Raw genomic sequence first — 18,465 nt, 5'->3', positions numbered from 1 at the left:
AGAAATACATTGTTACATTGTGATATTTGCAAACACAAAAGGTTCTAACTTAAGTGCAGTGTCTTTGAGATAAAGACCTGGTCACATTTTATAACCAACTGATCATTTCAAGTGGTTCTGGCATCCATTTTTGTTGTATTTACAGTCCTGATTGTGGGGATTTGGACAATTTCACTTAATCAGCACACCGAAATGAAATAATACATACTACATTAAATTAGACCAAGATAGAAAGAACTGTGGGGAACAGATTCCACTCTTGACATGTTGGTTGGGCACATAAGAGCTCACACGTGGCAAGTAGATTAGAAGGTGAGGGCCGCCCTTCAGTTTTTAAGGCGTAATGGAGAGGAACGAGGTGGCTGTGCAAATAAATGTTTTTAATGCGCAAAAAGTTAAAGATTCCTAAAACAGTTTGTTCAAAAGGGGCAGATGCACGCGGTGAAACTAGAAAATGGCGAGACTAAGTAGCGCAAGTCTGGATAAGCAGAAAATGTTTGCGTAAATGATGAATGTGACTACCCAGAAAGCCATGATACTCTCCCAGGATGTAGGCAGATCCTGGAAGGATTAAGCATGAGATGTGAAACACTGGGGTAAGGACTTAAACAGGAAGGCCAGTGTGGAGTTAAGAACATCCAAAAAATAAATCTGTAGCGTTGTGGAAGATCTGTGGATAGAAGAAACAAGGGCTGTTGTTGTAGAAGTCAGTTACTATGTGCCACTCTACAATATTTACAGTACATCACCATGCAGAGCAGTTAAGAAGCAGCTCTTGTCATCAAACAGACCTTAGATTCGTTTGAACTTCATCTCTTCATGGCACTTGTCTCTGCCGCCACTCTGGTTGATCCAGATGTGCTGGCGGCAGGCAAGATTTCCCCCCGACGAGGCTTCAATTTTGATACTGCTTCTAGGTGCTTTTTTTTTTGCCAGTCGGAGGAAGTAACTTGCCCGTCCAGATCTTGAGTTTCACATCTATGCTTTTACAACATGTGCCATCATGTCACAGAAGTGTGAAAGGTGTTTACAGCAGGGTAAGAAAGAGGAAGTGTGTGGGGTGCAGTCTAAGCTTGCTGCATTACAAGAAGTTTCTGTGCAGCAGCACTGTGCACTTCATGCCTGCCAGAACAGCACATTTACTGAATAAATATATGCAGCATACTTGATTTCAAAACAGTGAGGAGTTGAAGTTCCTAACTGAATCTTTAATTTCTCGGTACTTCCAGTCAAACTGAGCATATTTCAATATTTTACAGTCTCTAAAAAAATCTATGGAGCTTCAGTTTGAAATATTTGGATATAGTTGGATTCTCTTTGTTAGACATTGCCAGTTTATCCTTAACATCCAACATTTGAACATGTTCAAACATGTTGAATGTGTTCGAACATGTTCAAATGGCGCCCTTGGTTTGATGCTATTCCTTTTTCATTTGTCTGAGCCAATCCGTAGTTCAGTTAGACTGTATCATGAAAGACATTTGGACTCTTAACAGTGAGTAAAGCACAGGTTCAAATGGCTCAGTTCCATTACCGGTAAGTGGTAACAATGGATCAGAATACACAAAAGATTCATATGAACTCTAAAAAAACATCCTACAATCTAAAATGACCACACCAGCTTGATTGTACTGACATTGTATTTTATTTTCTACATCAACACACACGAACCTGAACAAGCACAAATGTTTCACATAAAAAAATAACCTTTGGTTTAATCAATAAAAGTGCCAAAGACAAGACATAATCACACTGACTGCAGCTGTTGGCGTACATGCACCTGTAACAGCAGACGACTCTTAAGGCTGTGATTCAGTTGAGGCGTGTGACTCTCCGAAAAGAGTTGAACCAACTTCACATCAAACTTGTTCATCTTTTCCTCCACGTTAATTGTTCTTAAAGGATCAGCCTGATGTTTTGAAACTGGAGTTTCCAAAATGTCAAACTGTTGAAGTAATAATAAAGCCATAATGTGTCCATTAATAAAGTCAAATTCCAAAGAGCTTTTATATAGACCTCTTACTGTGGATTACTGTCACAGCTTTTACTTCATTTTGTCGAGCAAAACACTGCAGTCCCAATCAGGAGCCAAGGTGGTTGCTTCGTCGGCTGACAGCCCTTAACCATGTTCACATTGAGTTTGTGAGAAAAGTGCTGCTTGGACCATCTGACCTGTGGCCATTCACACATGTGACATCAGCTCTAGAAGAACATCAGAGCTTTAAAGTGCACTGAGAACAGAAGACGAACAGGGTCCCAAGTGAGAGCCTGTCCCGGGGATGTCTCTGCTCAGACCATCGACTCTTTGAGCGGCTGCTTCCCTCGCTGGGAAAGACCTTGTAAGGAGTGCAGCGCTGAGGCATCACTGCGTGACCTGGGAAGAAGGAGGACCACTCTCTGATTGGATTGACGCCACTCACTGTACAGTCGACAGTGATACCTGAGAGACACCTGTGAAAGACACATTGCACATTAGGACGTCACCTAAAATGCATCTTCATGACGAACTAAGATTTATTTTTCAGTTAGAAGATGACATATTAAAACACCTTCCACAACACCTTCTGTATATTGGACATATCTGAGTTCACTGTGCATGGTTAGTACTGTTCAGCGGATGCACACTATCTTCTTCCACTTATGCTTTTTGGGAAGTGTATATAAAGTGTTTTTGATCAGCACATAAGCCACTTTCTAAAGACTTGCCCTCATTCACACACACATCTTTAATGTAATATTTAGGTCCTTTTCAATGGAGTCTGTAAACAACCAACACGTATGCCAGACCACACTGAAAAACAAATACAGTTCAGCTACAGTTCTCAGTTGCATCAAGTCATGTGAAGTTTTTGGCCAGCATCAAGATGTGCGCCACACACTAACCACAATGTGTACCGTCTCTTGATGCGCACTAGTAGAGCACAACTGCTGCACTGTGCAGACTGCGGAACTACAACACTGCTACTTCTCTGAAGAGCTCACAGGCATCAACACGCCCCAAGTGTGAGACTCTACATGAAGAAATGTGTGTTTTGACTTTGAGCTAGGTCTGCCCCAATGATCATTTTAATTCCTTTCTAAAGAACACCCTGCAATGTTTTATCAGTTAACCAAGAACTGTACACACATGTAAATTGACCACTTGGCAGGTAGGTTGATGTTGAGATCAGAGCTCTGTGGGTTCAGGGCATAGACTGTATGTAAATATGGACAAGGCGTCCCCACTTCCTCGCATTGTCCAAACTGACGCTATTTTCCTGGAGATACGGGCGGGGACATCTTGCAAGTTTGAAGCCAGAGTTCATGCAGTACGTTCCGAGAGCAGAGACACGTGGAGCCGCGTTATTAATGACCTGCTCACACTCGCCCAGACTCACTTGTGTTTTTATTTAATTAATTCTGCACTCTGCTCTACCTCCACCAGTTACAAAGGAACGTTAGCTTATACATACATGTAGTTATTTATTTTTTTCTCCCCCACATCTCTCACTGTCTACGGGACTGTTTTACAGAGCGGTTGGCATGGCAATGGGTAGTCATCTCGATGTCGTATCTTGTCTCTATAGCGTCAAATAACTAACTAAAACTTATCAGAAAAATGGACACTTGAGTATGCATCCGTATTATTTTAACTAAAATGACAGAAACCATCCTTGAAAAAAAATTTATTTGACGTGCACTTTAGTGTTTTATTTTGGCCCAAGTCCTATCCACTAACATGGAGGATTTGGAGTTTATGACCCATACTGCAGAGCTGTTCTGCCATCCATCTTTATACAGTCTATGGTTTAGTATGGCTGAGGACAGACCTGGAAGACTCTGGCTGGGTCAGTCTGTAGGGCTGTATGGACTGTAGTTAAGAACCTAAATCTGCCAGTATATACTTGGGCAGGTTGATGGGAGTATAGCTTATATCAGGGGTGTCAAACATATGGCCCACAGGCCAAAACCAATGTGAAAATTACACTGAAGACATTCACTGCAATTTTTCAATATAATTGGCACCTATTCCTGATCTGTCCATTAGTGGTCGGACTGTTTCATTTAGCATGCAGACATAACACAACACTGAGGCCCAGAACTTAACAGCAGGTGGTAGCAACGCACCAAAATTGCACTTAAGATTTTTCTTAAGAAATGACAGGTTGTGCGTAAACTGTTTTGTAAAAGCATAGTTAATTTAATGTAAACATTTCCATATTGTACTTCTTTGCACTTAAACAAAGGGAAAAATCTGAAGTTGTTGTTATTTAAAAGTTATTATGCTGCTAAATTACTGGTCCTGTTACCCCTGAACTAAAATCCATTCAACACCCCTGGCTTATATAGCTTAAACTGTATGTGCAGCTTATATAATAAAAATGTGTATCACCCACAAACACGCTTTTGGATACCAACCAGAGTCCAGAAGAGATAGATGGTGAAGAGGGCAACGGTCAGCGCAATGAGCCCCACAGCCTCCATTCGACTGGAGAAGTTAAGGTGATCTATGGCACCGCGAAGGCAGAGCCAGCCAGAGATGGTGGCCAGAGGCGTGATGAGCAGAAAACACACCATGTCACCAAACAGTGTGCGCTTCTCCTGCCGAAGACCGGGGTTCTGCAGCCACTACACCACCGGGGATTAAAGCAGTCAGCGTCAAATGTCAAGGAACAAATTACTGAAACTTAATCTTTCCGGGCCGTCCTCTACCTCGAGCAGCGGCCTGGACTTCCTCTGCACAGTGAACTGGTAGTGGCAGAGCTCACAGAAGCTGGTCCCTGAGGCAGACAGCCAGTGTTCCAGACAGCTGCGGTGGATGGTAGCCAGAGACCCTGAACATTCACAGGGGGACAGCAGCTCTTCCTGGGCTCCACTATCATGACAGATACGGCACATGGGGTTCTCTGGTATGGTACTGAGGGGGAGAATAAGACACGTACACATTACATTAATTACTGTGTGAGTGTCATTTTTCAGATACATGTGCTGTACACATTCATGCCATGCATTCCATTTAAAAGATAACTAGGATGTGAAGACTGGCCTGCTGGGAGTACCCTAAATGTAATTAAAGCTCTGAAGACCCATCTCTGAGACGCTTGGGGTTTCTTTTGTCTTCATGGTGTAACTGTAGCCAGAAATAATCATTAACCAGGCACACGTGTCTTTATACTACAGACTCTTGGAACACATTCACTGCACTCAGAAGTGTGAGACCTGGAAGGGATACAATTTTTATAACTCTTTTCAACAGGAGAGGGGACAAGTATGCTTGATTTAACCAAAGCTATAACAAATATTGTCCAGAATATTGTTGTCCAGGAGTTTTTTTCTTTCATTCATTTGACACAAACCATTCCAGGACAGAGAAAAAAGATTGGTACAGAATATCTATAAAACATAGGAGGTTAAGATAATATAAGATAATCTTTTCATTTATATGCATAAATAAATGCATGAAAGAGAGACAAAGAAGGGAAAGAGAGAACATGGTATTTTATAATATTACTCGTGGTAATATTATGGTGATATACAAGAAGCCCTCAAAAATACAGTACTAGTGGGATAGCGGCGATAACTTTGTTCTTGTAGAGAGAACCATTTGGCAGGGCTTTGAAGCTGAACTTGTCATTCATAAGATCTGTTTCTCCATCTATCCATTTCAGCCCGTCTCTTTCTGCTTACTGTCATCTTCGGCTTCTTTTGGGATTTTTGACAATACAGGGCATATTGCAGGGTAAAATGAATTACTACAACCACACATCAGATTGTGCTTGCTTTCCACAGAGTTACTGTAGATCACTTCCTGATTTCCCAAATTATATTGCGGGCCAAAGTCATGATAACTGTATTATGGGAGTCAAAAAAATAGTGGTGTTAAAAGAAATGTGCATGTTAATTTTGACAGCTCTAATTAAAAAAAAAAATATGCTGCCTGTGTGTATGTAGTACATAGAATACAACAAAGTCAAGCTATCAAGATGCAGCAGCTGTACGTTGAGTTGGTGATGTCAGACTGACTGTTGTAAAAAAAAAAACCCTGAACTATACATAAACTGAATTAAAGCACAATCCTTGACCTACCGCTGTTTGGTGTAAGCATCCATCCCCGGAGACATCAGCTGACCGTCCAGCCTGGACGACACCTGCGCGTAGTACTGAAGCTGGTCACTGGTGGACACGCTGCACTCCTCCATGGGTTTACCAGGCAGAGGTGGCTCCTCGGAGCACCCACACATGGATTCACCAAGTTCCAGCTCAGACTGGGATCTCACATGGACTGACAGGCACTGGCTTGGCAAACCTTCTGGCAACAGTGTGCAGTGACTGGTCATCATGACGGCACAGAGTGGAATGCTGAACACGCTCTGAAGGTCTCACTGGGCATCTCCCATCTATAGAAACAAGAGAGGGGATTCAGATGAACCTGCTGATCTGTGAAAAAACAGATCCACAACCCAACTGTTTTGTACTCAAGTACAGATTTAAGTACTAATATACACATATTGACATATATACAGTATATTCACAAGAATGTGATATATGTATATATGTGTTTACAGGCACAAGCTACTATCTGCACTGACCTGAATTAAGTGATTTTTAAATGTAGGTGGCATGAACAGTAGTCACATGTGAGAATGTGGAAAAAAAATTCACAGACTTTCAGAACTGACACAGGATGTTTTTGGTCTCCAAATCTCTACATCAATGATTTTACAGTGACACAGAGGAACGTTTACACCATGTTTCTCTCATAACTGTGAGAGACTATAGCCTGGGAAAGGTCAAAACCACACAAAACAAAAAATAAATCAAAATTAAATGCTTCAGGTGTGGAAATGCCCCTGTTGAACATCAGAACTAAGACGTTAGAGAACAAGCCTAAGAATCCTAGCAGGCATTCGACACTGAAATTCAATACCCAGTCCTGAAGCACTCATTCTCTGACTGTACAAATCAGATCAGACCTGACTGGAACACACAAAACACAAATAGACCTTCTGGAGTGCTTTAAAATCCGTGAATAAAGAGCAAAATCTGCAATTATGGAATTTACCACATCCTTTCAAACCCAACGAAACCACACGTGTGCTAGCTTCAGCTACAGTACATGCACACATGAAGGTCAATGAGAAATGTGGGCTGCAACTGAATATTCTGAACAATGTATGCACTGTATGAACCACTGCCACACTATAATGACACACACACAGCAGCTGCTTAAAGGGGCGTGCGTTTAAATGGAATGCAGCGCGAAGATAATTTCTCCGCTTCTGCTTCAAATTTGACAGCAGCATATTTATTTAAACTTGCTACATCTCTGTGGCCTTAGCATGGCCTTAATTAAAGAGGGAAGTGCTACAGTTTATTCCCACCTATGCTTCATTTTCTAGGTTTTAGTTACTGATTTGAGTATGACAACCTTTACTTCCTGGGACAACAGCTGAGATTAAATGTTGCAGCAGGAGAAGGTTTGTGAACTGACCCGATCTTTCCATTCACTTATATTTTCAATGAGTTGGATGTTGGTGTTCTGCCACGTACATGTATGGGGAGAAATCTACAACACAATAAAAACTGCCACATACTGTACATGTGACGGAACGCACAAGTTTGTGTTCCCCTAGGAAAACTACATATTTTGCTCACTTTGAAAGTGAAAAAAAGTATAAATCCCCAGAACCAAACAGACATTAAAAGATACAATTCTTCAAATGCTAATGCACCAAAAAAGTAGTAGTGATTGTGGCAAGATCAATAGTTTTTAGCCTCAGCAAATAACCATCTTGTGACAATACAATGTTCTGCTGGAAACATTTGGACCTGTCATTCATGTGGATGTTACTTAGACATGTACCACCCACCTAGACCAGACCAGGCACCCCCACCCCATAGCAATGACACTCCTTGATGGCAGCAGCCATCCCCAGCAGGATGCAGCCTGACACAGACACACACACACAAGGTGTTGACCTGGCCTCCAGATTCACTAGATCCCAGACTGATCCACAGAGGCCTCCACTAACAACAATCTTTTGCCAGACAGTGTTTTATGCTATATAGGAATTTACATATAGCATAAATTAGAGTTTCTGTCGAGGTGGATGAGCAGATAATACTGCATGTCTTAGGTCAAAACAAGACGCATTCTGGGGCATGGCAGTGTCCTCACAATTACTTCCCATCCAGCATACTAACACATGAGGAATGTATTAACATGAGAGGAGAAGTTCTGTTTGTGTACCAGTAATCTAGGCCACGCCCTCTACGCTCTAACGTCACGCTTTCGTCTGTTTACTGATGTCTTGCATTTTTGCTGGGTTAGCTAGCTAAAAAATGCATTTCCTCAACCGATAACGAATGGCGCTTCCAGCCTAACAAGAGCTACAGAGCAGAATTAGCGAACAACTGCAGTGACAGCAATATTCAGTGTCCTCCGTCGGTGCTGGCCTGTCAGGAAACAGCGACGAGGCGTTCAGCTCAAGTCATGAGGCGGTCGGAATGTCTGAGAAGTGAAAGGCGCTGTTTTGACGGCCACATTTAGAGGAAGTTACCGCAGGTCTTGCTCACGACGAACGCGTCTCCCGTCTTATTTCTTTTCCATAGCGTTCGCTTACCTTTGGACGACGTCCGGAAATACGGCACGGCCAGCTTGAGCGCAAAGAAATTTATTAGGTCGCAATTTCTCCGTCACTTCTCTAATGTATCTAACTGTAAAGTCCTTTTCTTCTTCATTGGTTGGCAACCTTTTTGGTACATTTCCGCCACCTACTGGACGGGAGGATGATACATTGGGGCCACACATGCGCATTGCTGCAATCTGCTCCTCACGCTTTGTGTTGCACTCCGTACCAACACGTTTGATTGTTTCTGGTTTATGTTCATTGTACAGATAGTCTAATTGGATACTTACATTTTATGTGAAGTGTGTGGTTAAGCCCTGTGTACCCTAACTTCAAGCGACTTGTGATTATTTCTTCCTGACCTGGATTTAACCCCGTTAACAGGAGTATATTTGTTCCTTAATAATAGTTTTGACTCCAGCCTTATGTTCATCGTGTTTGTTTTCAGCGATTGCTTGGCTAAGAGGCCTGCTTCGGCATTTCCTTCAACAACTACTCAGACATGAATCAAGAGGAAAAGACAGGAGGTTTCAAACTACCAAATCAAATCTTGTCTGCAGTATAACTGAATGCTAAAATTGTGTTGGTTAATTGTCTTCTTTATTGTCTATCACCTTTGCTTGTACCGTTTAGGCTTGGCTTTGATTTTGATCATACTAAATTTATCTTTTCTGTGAAAAGGAAAATGAAAATGGCTTTCCAGGCAAGTATGACTGGTACTCAGATTGTGACACTTTGTGGTGTAACATTCCTACCCACTCATGGCATTGAACTTATTTCCTACTTCTTCTACACAACTGCCATCTTCTGAGGTTAGATAAATATACAACACTATGTAAGCTGCAAAAGAAATATTAATTATCATGACAAGATGATATTTTAAGATTGGCACAATATACAAAGTAATCGCATTATAACAAGAAACTTTTCTTTTTGTTACAAGACAGCTACTATTTATCATGATAACCTATTGATATAACATGAGAGAGCGATCTTCTCTACATCGTTACATTATAACACATCAGAGGGTCAGAGTCATTCTTCTAAATCTTGTATTAGTAACAGCATAATCTGCCACATCTCAGCCCAAACAAATGTAAATGAGCCATGTTCTTCAATTTATCAATTCTCCACACACATCTCATCCAGGCATTATGTTATAACAATAGTTATTTCTAGTTATATTGTTTCTTGTTTTGACGTGCATATGCCTGTAAACCAATCAACCACAACATTAAAACCGCTAACAAGAGAAGTAAATCACATTGACCATCTTGTGACAATACAATGTTCTGCTGGAAAACTTTTGGCATAGCACTCTCCTTGATGGCAGCATCCATTCCCAGCAGGATGCAGCCTGACACAGGCACACGCACTAAAACACTTTAGGGACAACTAAAAAAAAAAAGAAGAACAGCACAAGGTGTTGACCCAGTCACCCGGACATTCTGTTGCCAGACACCACAGGACACCCTCAGAAGGTCCATGTCCATTCTCTGATGAGTCACAACAGTTTTGGAGGAACGAGGGAGACCTACACAATATTAGGAAGATGGTCATAATGTTATGCCTGATGTTGTTGTATGTTGTAATAACATAAGCAAAGCTGGTTATAATGTGAAAAATATCTAGTTATAAAAAGAATCTATTTTAATGTAAACATGTTGTCTCTTATTGAAGATATTCACTACGGGAATACAATAGACGAAACCATTTTATTTGTTTTGCTAAAGTGGAAATTTCATTATGATTTTAAAGACGAAGACGAAGATAGATTATCAAAACGAAACCATTAGTAAGGATCCGACAAGTAAGCAGCACTGCAACAAATGAATTGTGGTATGCAGCTATTAATTAAGTACTATTCTGGGAGGGAAGTGAAATGATCAACATTTTCACTCTTTGTTATTTCCTAATAACCACTGTGGTTTCATATTATCTCTTAAAATCAGATGTAGTTGTGTAACTGTTAGTTCCTGTTCAAATGCAGTCTGGTTTTCATTTTAATGTCTCACAGCAAGTGCAGCCCAATTTCCATAAGACTGAAAAAGTGTGAAACAATGGCCTGACACATCTCTGATGTCATGACTAGTGGGCTCCACGAGAGAGTAAAGCAGGAGATAAACAAGGGAAGTGAACTGAATGTGTTTTTGACCTTGCTTCCTGCTGTACTGGTGATACAGACTGTTGTCAAGAGGCCTCATCAGAGCAAGTCTTTAGAGACTGCACTGAGCATAACAGGAGGAAGGATCTTTCCTGGAATGGAAAGACCGGTGGAATAAGAACTACTCAGGGCCCACTCTTGCTTTGCAATGGATGTGTCTGTAAAGGGTTTTGTAATCTTTTGTGTGTGTTTTCAAGAAGTCAAAGCCAAGGTTCAAAAGGTGAGAGACGATGTTCCTCCAGGACCATGGAGCTACACCAGGACACAGGACTAAGCAAAATACAAGGGACTGGGCATAAAGTGCATGTGTGCAAGCTTATGCAGACAATACAAACAGCACAAACTGTGCAGAGACGAGAGACAGTGCAGAGACAGACAGTAAAATACCAACAGTACAAAAGACTTGAGATAATGCACTTACAATAAAGGGTACTTGATTGTAAACATTTTAACTAATTAGCAATATAGTGAGTGCAAATATACAGATGTGTGCGCAGAGACCTGGATATAGGTCATGATCTGATTGTCTTTATGAGTAAGTGTGTGAACTTTGTGTATGTTCAGTCCAGTTTCAGCGAGTTCATGAGTCTGATGACTAGAGGGAAGAAACTGTTACACAGTCTGGTTGTGTGGGAAGGAATGCTCCCTTACCTTTTCCCAGATGGAAGAGGAGGGAAGAGTGTGTGTGAGGGGTATGTGGGGTCATCCTATGTGGATTTAGCATGTGTTTTAAATTGCTGTGATGGAGGGAAGCTGTCCTTACTATCTGCAGCAGGCTGTTGAGATGGTGCAGTTTTAGGGGTGGAAGATTTGCTTTTCTCAGCTTCCGCGGAAAGTAGAGGCACTTATTTTATTTTGATGGGGGAGCTGCTGAGGTCTGTGGTTGCATCACTTCATCAGTCTAGTGTCTGATGCAGCAAGAACTTAATGTGAGAAAATGACGATGTTCAGCTCGTTTTAAAGAATGAGGCTGGTGTAGTTTGTTGTAGTGATAGACAAATATGCAAGCTTTCTTTGCAGGCAGGATGCAGCCCACAGCCTCATGGAGCAGGGCAGTCTTCCAATGCAACTGTGGCACTAGGACTCTTATAAGATAGCCCGCTGTAGCTAGACTAAATTCTCATCATAATATGAGTTTGGTACGTGTTTGTATTTCATCACGGGGTGTGTTTCTATCGATGCATAGATCAAGTACCTCCTGGAACCACTCCCTAAAAAGCGGTTCCAGACCAACTTTCTGCTATTTGTGGTGGGGAAAATTCTTAGAGCTTCATGGCTCCTTGCAGGAAGGAGGGCTATGAGGTCCTTTTCACAGTTATGGAGGTGGGGTTAGTAATGCTGTAATGTCATATTTGTGATTTAGAAAATAAAGCAATAATGATTGGAGCAATCACAAACTAGTATGAGGGCGATGGTACAGTTAGTTGTTTTGCTGTCTGCACATCATAGTCTACTAAAGTTCATACCTGTGAGGGAGCTAGAGTCAGATGGACAACAAGAAATAAAGTAAGACATTTGTGTTTTTACATAAGATGAGAATTCCCCCTCCTCCTTTGTGTTGCTTCAGTCGTTTTGTTCTGAAGGCATCATAAGACCTTTGCCCCCGGCGCGTCTTGGACCATGAGGGCCTAGGCTGGGATCATAGCTTCACTGTTATTGTTCTGGGTTATGCTTGTGTTCTTGTTTTAATTTGTAATACGTTCCCTCCTTGTGTCTCAGTTTGATTGTCTCCCTCTGTGTTGTGTTAGCCTCTCCTTCCTTGTGTGTTTTATTTGAGGTCCTCTGTGTCTCCCATCACTTTTGTGTACAGTTAATACCGGTCTGCCTCCTTGTGTCTCCGAGTTGCTGGCCGAGCCTTCTTTATTTCCTCTCTTTCCTTTCCTTTTTTGGATGTATTTTGTTTTATTTTGACGGACTGTTTCACAATGAACTTCTGCTGGGCCACAGCTGCTTAAAAAACTGCAGGGAACTGAAGGTTCCGGGTTCTAATCCATAGGTTGACTGGGCCTTTCTGTGTGGAGTTTGCCTGTTCTCCCTGTGTCTGCGTGGGTTCTCTCCAGGTACTCCAGCTTCCACCCACTGTCCAAAGACATGCTGGTTAGGTTCATTGGTGATTCTAAATTGGCCGTAGGTGTGCATGTGAGTGTGAATGGTTGTCTGTCTCTCTGTGTTAGCCCTGCGATAGGCTGGAGACCTGTCCAGGGTGTACCCCGCCTCTCGTCCGATGAAAGCTGGGATAGGCTCCGGCACCCCCCGCGACCCTTCACAGGACAAGCGGTTGCAGAAGATGAAGGAATGAATGTTTTCAAGCCTCTATGTCAAAACATTCTGGTCCACTATTGTAATGTGATTAAATGCCACCGTGTACCCTGTGAGCACACAGACTTTCTAAAAGTCAGAATGACTGGTTCATATTCTTAAAAAATGAATCCAACCACCAACAACTAATAGTGGTCCAGTGAAAAGTTTCACATTGCTGGTAATCCAGCCTTTGCACTCATCAGACAATAATTTTTTATGAGAAATGTGACGAGACACAGACATTAACTTGCCTTCAAACAGGATGGTTGTCTGTAGCGTGCCATCTTGCAACAATGGACGGAAGCTAATTAAAAGAATCTACTGCAGAATCCCACTGATGTTTGCAGCTTTGCTAACGACTAAAATCCAGCCTTGGAGTGGAGTATAGGAGCGGTGGTGTTCTGAGGAATCATTCTCGCTCTCACATTTTTAATGGTATGGTGAACTGATACAGGCAGCAGATGAAAGTAGAGTAGTACTGCCGTGACAGAGGTTAATGTTAAGGTGAATGTTTGGTGTTAAACTGATACAGCTTTCTGGACTGTTGTTGGTAGCCCTGTAGCTATGCATGCACCTTGAGGTCATTAAACAAGATTTTTCCACACATTAGATTCTTTTAGATAAAGATTCTGGTTGGAAGGGAAATCGCTTTCCTCCTTGTGTTTCCTCTGCCTCCTCAGGAGCCATTGATACCACCATTTCCTGTCCCACCCTAATTTAGCCACACCACTCGACTATTCAAGAATAACATCATCTCCTCACGGCAAATGCTTTTTGGCCAGGTACTGGTCCTTGGCCTGGTATGAGGGGACCGATGCTGTAAATCATTAGTCCACCTTAACCCAATCTAAAACTCAACTTAACACCATTTGTAAAACTAAATTAAAATTTTTGTGAGTTGCCATTAAATGTTTGCTGTGGGTTTTGCAAAGCGTCTTGTGACGATCTGTAGCCTACTGTTATTGACGCTGTATGAACGAAATCCAATTGAACTGCATTTAAATTGAAATGTTACACATCCGTTTTTCTGTGTGAAGAGTTGCGTATTAAAAAATTACTTCAACAGTGAAGCAGTGTTTTGGAGTTTTCAAAATACTTGTGTAATTCTTCATTTTAACAGGAGGTGGAGCTGTAGCACAATATTTTGGAAGAATGACCGTTGTTAATTTTACAAAGCAAACGTATTGACCAACTTTACCACCACAGGAATGGGAAATATCTATGTGAATGTCATCAAGTGCTTCTGGGGCAGTTGTTCCTCAATGTACAAGATACCTACAGCTGTGACCTGCAGGCTCTTCTCCTGTCTGCCCTTACCATCATTCAACTGACTATGATGCCTGAAGGGGAATCCATGTGTCACTGCTGAACAGACACCAGCTGAGAGGTAAAACAGAAGTTTTTGGATTAAAAAAAATTAAAAACATTTTTTAGAAAAATTGTAAAATATAACCGTATAACTAAATTATCTAAATATTTGGGCAGAAGTTGAGTGGTGGAACTCTGGAAACCATGATGCATGGACTACCTACCAAATATAGTGTCATGCATTAAAATGACAAAAAGCTATGAGTACAATATACATATAATATAATGTATAATACAGTATTTGTAAAGTGTGCAATGTTATGAGTATGCATGTGCAGTATCAGCACTAAATACAATATTCAATAAAAACACTGATTTCTGCAGCCTACTTTGTTTTGTGTCTTCTCTGCTCAGGTGTCTGACCTTGTACTTTAAAGACCTCTCTGCACCTCTCCTTGGAATGTTATCGTGGACAGATAATAATAAATTCCAACCTAGTAACTAAAATGTGTTAAATGTATCAGTGAACTCAAACCTGCTCCATCTCAGATAAAATTTGATCTGAATGTTGCCTAGCTTGGTAAAGTACAAGCACATTAATGTGAACATTTCTTCAACATCAACAGAGAATTTAAAAGTAAAACACATTAATGTCATGTTGTAATATTAAAATCCCCCTTTGCCTGTTTCCTGTAATATACCTCAGTAGTAGTGTTGTTAGTAGATCTCCAGTTTATAGAGCTTTATCCCAATATTTTGGAAACTGCAGCACCATAGCATTCATATTCACAGTGACACAGCTTTACAAGAAGGGAAACCTGGGATATTTATTTTAATGCTGATGTTAAAATGCTTCAGAGGCCAGATTGTATAGGCGGTTCATGAGACGTTGTTCAACACCACTACAGTTACCCCCACGCAGAAGAAGGAAAAGTGAACAAACCTGTGAGCCAGTCTTTCTTGTATGACTGCTTTTCGCTATGTCTCCAGAGGACAAAGCCACATCTCACTAAACTATTCAGTCATTCAGCAGCTAACATAAAGAAACTCCCATTAAAACCGGCCCATTGCTCATCATTAGTATAAGCAGCTTACTATGATCCATTTGTTTTTTATTGCTAAGCAAATTCTGGCACGTGGCTTCACTGGATTTCTGTGGCCCCTCAAACACATGAATAACATATACAGCTCTTCTAAAGTTTCCGAATGCTACTGGGTCCAGTGGAGCAGAAGACAGGTGGAGCAAAGAGTGTCATTTTGATGGATTTGCTCAGAATGGTCAGGAAGAGGAATTCATTGTCAGCCTCCATCTGCAAGCAAGGTTGACCCCTCCAGCATCTTGAAAAGTGACTTCTTGTTTTGATAACATCATCACATTATGAGGACAATGGGCTTCGTGTGATTTTTGGGTGGGGTGGTGAGGAACATGCACACTAAGCAGTGAAACCAATGAGTGAAACTGGTCAGGCATTAGAGTGAGGTACTTTTTCTCGATCCATCCACGGTAGCCCCTGGCTGCTTGGTAGTCAGAAACAGTTGGCAGCATAAAGTTTCTTTCACTCAATGTATATGTAACTCTTTTAGGGGACACCGTGCAAAAAGTGATGTATATTTTCAAACAAGTCTGTCTCAAACACTTGCTCTTAAAATCAAAACTTTAATCTTTTTTAACAACACTTATTTCATAAGCACAGAAATAAAAACTACAAGTTGCAAGAAAGAAAACTTCAAGTACAGCTACGGAGGTACTTAGACCTCTGCAGCTGAGTTTAATAGCATCGTAACTTCTACTGAAACACAATGGTCCATTCTCCAGTGATTTGTATCACCAGTCCTGGCACTATTGTATTTGCCTTCTGTGGTGTTTGCATACCTGTCTGTTTGTCTGACACAGGGGGACCACAGCAGCAACTAACTGAGGGATGTTGAGGCTAAACCACACCCATCCTCCAACTCATTTGGATCTGAACTCACACCTGTGACGTTATGCGTCTGCACATTTCACCTGTACGAGCCTGTTGGTGTGTGCTACTTTGTCTTGGCCATATGGTTAATAAGTATTTAATGTGGAAGCTTTCTGTGTGTGATCCTCGTGCGTAGGGGTTATCCATGAATATATCACAAATTCTTATTTGGTGAGAGCATGTTTTCCTGGGGTTTAGTGCTGATGGTTTGAAGACCTTCTACGGTCCTGTCCAGCTCTCCTGAAGGAACTGCCTGTCCCCCAGAATCTTCTCCATGCTCTTGGGACTGTGCTGGGAGACACAGCAAAACTTCTGGCAATGTCACATATTGATATGGGGGACGCTGTTCTCTCAGACTACATTATGAGATGCTGGGATCCAGTAAATTTAAGCTTGGCTACTGCTGCTTGAAGTCTTCTTTACTGAATCTGTCTGTTGTGACTCCTGCACTTTTTTGTCAAATAAAAACTAAATTACTGAAGTGAACTTTAAAACAACGTATTAAAGTGGTTCTCACGTTAGCAACAAACAAAACATCCTGTCCTAAGCAAGAAAGAAAGATTAAAGCGGTGAGCGCTATCCGAGTGGATAATACCGACATGTAACTTGGGTGACACACTTTGCCTGAGCCTGTTAACTTATCTCCACCCTCAGCACTGTGCACTAAGTTGTGTGGTGATAAATGTGGCTTTCTTGTCATTGTCCTGGAGAGCTGTGCTGTGGTGGATAAGACTGGCTGTTAGCCTTGTTGTTGTAGTTTAGTCTACTGATAAGTTCATCACATCAACTAGAAGTGAACTTCAGAAAATGTTCGCAAAGGGCAGACAGGGCTCCCATCATTTGTTTTCTCTCTGTTTGCTGCTTTCATTACAAATTAGACACATGTGCTGCGACAGGCCATTCACACCAGACCTGAGGAGTCAGTCACATTTTGCTGTACTTTGTAACTACTCAGCATATTTACTTCTCTGAGCCTGATCCCAGTGTTTTCTGTTTACGCTACAGCTACTTTGATTTCAGAATGTTCTGAAATAACACGTGTGTATTGTGTACCGCTCCTCCCTGTTTACACACTCTGGCTGCCGTATCCGAATTTTGAAACGGTAAGGGGAGAGCGCCTCTGTCCGCCCTCCCACTCATCTCCACAACAACTGTCACATGATTTCACTTCCAAGGTCACTATTTCAAGTTGACTTAGATAAGCTGCCGCGCAGGGAAGGCACTGAGCGTTCCCTTCAAAATAAAACGCCGTGTTGCGCAACTCTTGCCGTAATCTCAAAATGGAGCAATATTTCCGTCTGAAGAGAGAAGGTGGCTGCAGCTTCCAGAGCTTTTTCTGTTCCTCTTTTTGTTAAGCAAAACTGTGAGACAAGTTGGCAGTTTCTACGTAAACACAACCGAATTGATAATCACGGAAATGGAAAAAAAAACAAAAAACTACAGAGCATATTTTGCATGCACTTTATAGCAGGGAACAAACATGTTTGCACTGTACCTTTATGACGGATTTTAATCATAGTTGTTTGCATGTATATGAATATTGAACCATCTCACTGTGAACCGGCTTTGGAGCCTAATAGACAAGAGGCCCACTGGTGCAAGGTTTAAAGTCTTAAAGCTCAGTCAAAGATAGGGATGCCAAGGATTGCTTGTGACCAGACATTTAATACAGAGTATTTGTCAGAGTTTGGACCTTTCTGTGTGGAGTTTGCATGTTCTCCCTGTGTCTGCGTGGGTTCTCTCCAGGTACTCCAGCTTCCACCCACCGTCCAAAGACATGCTGGTTATGTTCATTGGTGATTCTAAATTGGCCAACAGTGTTGGCCCAACACTATAATGCTGTTCTCATGATTCTGTCTGCTAAACTTAATTTATTATGTTACACAGGCGCAATGAGGGTGTTCAATCAGTGTTCCCTCTAAAACTGACAATATGTCACTTTTTTTCAATTTTCAAATCCAAATTTTTGTTCGACTCGTAATTTGATTGCCTACCATATCCACCTCAGCCGGTGCCCTTTATTTGTCTTTTATTTTGAAGGCAGTTTTTGCCATTTCCGGTTCATGTTGCGCGTCTTGACGTATCTGGATTGGCTGGCTTACATCACACAGCCACTCCG

General features: G+C 41.6%; 1 protein-coding gene across 2 annotated transcripts; it reads right to left on the bottom strand.

Annotated features, from left to right (window-relative positions):
* Positions 1-752: 752 nt before the first annotated feature.
* Positions 753-9,440, bottom strand: LOC311507684 (E3 ubiquitin-protein ligase MARCHF3-like). 2 transcript variants are annotated; one of them, XM_084572127.1, is made up of 5 exons: positions 8,541-9,440; positions 6,067-6,377; positions 4,693-4,897; positions 4,399-4,608; positions 753-2,451 (listed from the first exon to the last, which is right to left on the bottom strand). In XM_084572127.1, the coding sequence occupies exons 2-5, from the start codon at positions 6,318-6,320 to the stop codon at positions 2,290-2,292; spliced, it is 831 nt and encodes a 276-aa protein (XP_084428253.1). In that variant the 5' UTR covers positions 6,321-6,377; positions 8,541-9,440; the 3' UTR covers positions 753-2,289. The 2 variants fall into 2 exon arrangements, with proteins under 2 accessions (XP_084428253.1, XP_084428252.1); XM_084572126.1 differs by having other exon boundaries at positions 754-2,451; positions 8,604-9,438.
* Positions 9,441-18,465: the final 9,025 nt, after the last annotated feature.

Source organism: Chelon labrosus, assembly GCF_963514085.1.
Source record: "Chelon labrosus genome assembly, chromosome: 22".
NCBI classification, from domain to species: domain Eukaryota; kingdom Metazoa; phylum Chordata; class Actinopteri; order Mugiliformes; family Mugilidae; genus Chelon; species Chelon labrosus.
Note: the sequence above shows the minus strand (reverse complement) of the source record. Positions and strands in the feature narration are given on the sequence as shown.